The sequence below is a fragment of the Lepisma saccharinum genome, chromosome 5 (genome assembly GCF_977018435.1).
Source record: "Lepisma saccharinum chromosome 5, izLepSacc3.1, whole genome shotgun sequence".
NCBI classification, from domain to species: Eukaryota; Metazoa; Arthropoda; class Insecta; order Zygentoma; family Lepismatidae; genus Lepisma; species Lepisma saccharinum.
Window position 1 is genome coordinate 33500635 of NC_139233.1, and position 4737 is coordinate 33505371.

General features: G+C 32.7%; 1 protein-coding gene across 2 annotated transcripts; it reads left to right on the forward strand.

The window, feature by feature from the left end:
- The first annotated feature begins 695 nt into the window (after nucleotides 1-695).
- Nucleotides 696-4158, forward strand: LOC145988304 (uncharacterized). Of its 2 annotated transcripts, XM_083123168.1 has the most exons (4): nucleotides 696-750; nucleotides 1931-1995; nucleotides 2329-2563; nucleotides 4042-4158. In XM_083123168.1, the coding sequence occupies exons 1-3, from the start codon at nucleotides 733-735 to the stop codon at nucleotides 2546-2548; spliced, it is 303 nt and encodes a 100-aa protein (XP_082979294.1). In that variant the 5' UTR covers nucleotides 696-732; the 3' UTR covers nucleotides 2549-2563; nucleotides 4042-4158. The 2 variants fall into 2 exon arrangements, with proteins under 2 accessions (XP_082979294.1, XP_082979293.1); XM_083123167.1 differs by lacking the exon at nucleotides 4042-4158 and having other exon boundaries at nucleotides 2329-3479.
- Nucleotides 4159-4737: the final 579 nt, after the last annotated feature.

The window sequence follows — 4737 nt, forward strand, 5'->3', positions numbered from 1 at the left end:
CCGTATAAAAGTAGTGTATCATATTGAAAAAGATTTTTTAAGCATTTATGCTAGCAAAAATACAAAAGAAAATGCTTCCGTCTAAAGCAATCCTTACAAGAATTTATTTAAAGAGCAGTACAGTTCTACTTAGGCAGTTTCTTTCAATCAATTTGCTACATTGTTTGTTATTTCCACGTACGTGACTTGAAATACAAATAAGGATGAGATTAAACAAATAAATACATTTCCTAACCAAACAACGGTATCAGGAAAAGCAAATGTATTGTTACAAGCGGGCACACATCGATTTAAATAAACACCCATTGTTGCACAGTTTATAATGAAACCTGTGATACAAGCGTGATAATGTTCCAGGTATCACAGCATAATCTGCACGATGTACAACTGTTAGGGGTAACTGCAACAGCATGAAAGTTTAGAAAGGTTGTCCACCTACACGAAGCTGGAAACCGTGAAGTTTGCAAGTATTCCTATTGGTATCCGGTTATCGGTTTGTAAATCCTCGAAGCCGATGGCGTCAATTGAAACAGTAATTAAATTCCCAAGTCGTGCGCATCACGTGTTCGTTCAATGTGTACTCCAACAGAACCTCATTATTGTAATTAGAGAACACAATGTCAGTCGGAGAATGAATACGCGAAAATCAAGTATAAAAGAACGTCTTCCTCCGTAGTACAAGGCAGTTCTCCTTCTTCACTCAAACACCTCGATAACCTTCTCTTAAGCAAGATGAGTCCAAAGACTTTGGTAATGTACATCCTCACTCTTGTATCAATCAGTTACACCTTTCATGACTCACTTACTTCTTACTTTCCTGTCAAGTAATTGCAGCAGTCCATTCAATAATTGCATTTCCTCTCTCTCTCAATCCGATTCGTTGCTTGTTAATCTATCTCGAACCTCGTCTACTTGTTAACTCTAACATTCGAGATTGCTTCTGCACTACTATAACGCTGTCGCAAGTTCTTTACATATAAACTTATTATTGGTTTAATTTTGAAATTCTACCTACTTGTTATTACAGTATCTGATATTTTATGTAACTATACTTTAACTGTATTAAATGAATTTGCACACTACTGCTATCTGATTTTAATTTTTGCTATTTTATATGTAGTTGTTACAAATATTTATCTGTGATTTTTCTTATACTCTTATTTATTTTATTATGCTACTTAACTTCCAAACTAATTGTTTATTGGTAACTATCGGCATCGCTAGAGCATAACAACAGAATAGTATTTCAGAAAAGCTTTCATTTAATTTCAGCTTATTGAATTTATAACGTATATTTCAAGCAGTTTATTGTGGTGAATACGTAACCATTTGGTTTACATGTTTCACGCATTGATAATTTCTCACCGTTCTATTAGATATTGGTTATGTTAAATATATAACAATACAATTTCCTTACTTTTCTCTAATTCTAAGTAATGGAATTATTATATTTGCAGCATTATTATGATACAGTACATTTTACATTGTCTACATCATATTTGCATGATTGTTTTAATGCCCTTCAGTATTCATTCATTTTCTTACCCTCTTTTAGAATTTCCAATTGTTTTGTTTGTATTTTACAATCTTCTCGTTAATATCTATGTAGGTCTACATTACTGATTTTGTGACAGAAATAAATCCTCTCTGTCTTGTAGTATTACTTCTTTTCTTCATTTGTATTTTTGATACTTTTGTAGTTCGTAACATATGCAACTAAGGATATGTAAAAAATTATACAACTTATCCTATCACTGTTGTGATCGTGACATAGACGGGATATTTGTTAAAAATTAAGAAAAAAATATTCAATTTAGTAATTAGTTATTTATTAAGAAATCACGTAGAAAAAAAAATTTAACGTATGTTATTTCCTTGATGCTGCAGTTATATTTCTTATTGAATTACTACAATTATTTTTCTTCTTTAGTTCCTGTTCGCTCTTCTTCTCGGAGTTATCGCTTTGGCGTTGGCTGGTGAAAAGAAAGAAGAAAAGTAAGTTAATTCGTTTACTGCTTTTCTATTCTTTGGAGCTATATGAAATGTATATTGTTAAATGTGTTTAATGTTTGCAAATTTTAAATATTTCTTTGGTACATGATGCTTATTGAAATTACTGCTTTGAATGTTTCATTATCCTTAGATGCTTTCAAATAGGTCTGATAATAATGTGTCAGACATTTCTTGTAGGGATTGCTTGTAAATGTTATACTTGTGATATTTTAAATGGCTTTTTATACTTAATAAACTTTTAGAGAGGGAGATATAACCTACATCATTGGTTATCAACTTTGAAAGATTAAAATTTAATTTCTGTTTCTGTTTCAGGAAAGAGGAGAAGAAACACATCGAGCACCACCCGAAGCACTTCTACCACAAGCACCCGTACCACCACCACCACGACCACGTCCATGAACACAAACACTACGAGCAGCACCACCACATCCACCACAAGAAGGAAGAAAAGCACGAACACAAGAAGGAGGAGAAGAAAGAAGAGAAGAAAGAAGAGAAGAAAGAAGAGAAGAAGGAAGAGAAGAAGCAGTGAAGGCCACTTTAGAAAGTAATTAAGAATTTCGCTCTATATTGATGCAGAGAGATACTGATATGAAGCTATGCTCTTGGCTCAGAGATCGTAGCAAATGCAATCGAGGGACACATCATACGTATGTTCTATTCCTTATGGGAGCACATTTCATGTACCCCATTTCACTGAAGAACTTATGCCTTGGTGGCGATTTGGACTCGGAGATTTCGAACGTGAGAACGTGAGCCAATGAGGCTGGTACAGTGGTTCTAGACTGTGTATAACCTGAATAGTGTCGACAAGCTTTTCCTGCAGCAATAATATGTTACTTTATCTTTGTTCTATTCTATATAGTACACCCTGGACTGCAGTTTGCACTATAAATCTGTGTGTGGCTTTGGTTGTTTGTGTTTAGTTCGTGTGTCTTTGTGATTGTCATTTCATCAATTTCATCTTATCACCATTCTTCTTCATCTTCGCGATTGCTAATAGTGGCAGAGAAGCGAAATCAAATAGAACAAATCAATCAATCAATTACTCTGATTCAAATGTGAATACATGTTTTTCAGAATTTTGATGGTATAACAAAAGTTAGATGTAGACGCTTGAAAGCTGTTACAAATTAGTAAAATACATAAAACTACCGTTTAAAATTCACTCCCGTACACAAACGTTATTGTATGTCTTACGCTTCCACCGTGGAAAATATTGTGTGTCTATATTACACTCAAGAAAATGTATATGGGAAATCTCTTATGTAGCTGTCATTTCAAGACGGATATATTAAACATTGTTGTTACTAACAGCATTCAAACAGCTGTATATTAAAATTATGAGAGTATATATTTATGTAATAAGCATCTTAGATTAGACCTTCTTAAATAAATTTCTAATTTCGTATGCTGAATTTCATTGTCATTCGCATGATATTCGGAATATACATTAGTTACTGCACAACATATTATTAAACTGCAATTCTTCACTATCGTACATAACATAAGCAAAGAAAATTGATATTACGTTCATCGTGGATAAATCCAACCATGTCACCTTACACGTGGCATGTCTAGTAGAAACGAACCACAAAATGTGTGCAACGTATCGTAAGAAGCGAAGTGTCTTACTGTGAGTGATAGGTTATCTTGTTTGTTGGTTCTTGCTCAAATGGTATGTCACGTTCAAGGTGTCATGTTAGTGCAATAACTATGAAGTAATACCAACAATTCTTATTTCTTGGTGTTGCGAATGTAGCTGCAAGAATTAATGAAGTATGTAGTATACGTACATACTCGACACATATTTGCAGAAGTTAGGAAATTCAACATATCAATTTCAGATAGTGATAAAACTGATTTAAAGCAAAAGCATTACGTTCAGTCTACATATATAGCCATATTTAATGTCAGTGTTGGATGAACTGATAATTTAGTTTCATGATGTTAAATAAAGAAATACATAACAAACTAGATATCATTGATCTGATAACCGTCCATTAAAATGTATTCTTTTTACAGGAATTTCATCATGATTGGAGGTGATTTCTGCACTGAAGACAAATTTTAGTTTCTAGTCATTTCTTCACATTTTTACATCTTGTAAATTCGATCCAACATGTAAAAAATAAACCTTTATATTTTATATTACAAAGGTCAATGTTTGCTTTCTTGTTACCTTGAAAATCTTAGGCAAAAATAGCGTATTTCAACAATTTAAATGAAGTGCTAATAGTTGAACTTGTGTTTATTCGCTGTGAATTATAATCACAATCATAACAATGATTCAGCCAAGAAACAAACTAAGATTAACTGTTATTATTCCTTTATCTTCGTTTCTCAAAAATCACAAATATTAAGAAATAATCACAGAATTCGCAACTGACATGCACTGCTTTATCGTGTAATGTCGTCGGAATTTGTATTCTAAATATATAACCCAAGCGATATTCTAAATAGATGGAAGAACTACTTTAATGACCTTTTAAATGTCCATGTAGGAGATAAATCAGAAGTAAATGAAGTACACACAGCAGAACCTTTAGTTCCAGAACCTAACTTGACTGAAGTTAAAGATGCTATTAAAAGGCTAAAGAATAACAAAGCACCTGGCATTGATTTAATACCAGCTGAGTTAATTAAATATGGTGGAAATTCATTAATATGTCAAATTCATAAATTAACTTGTTTAATATGGAATAAGGAAGAAATCCCTCA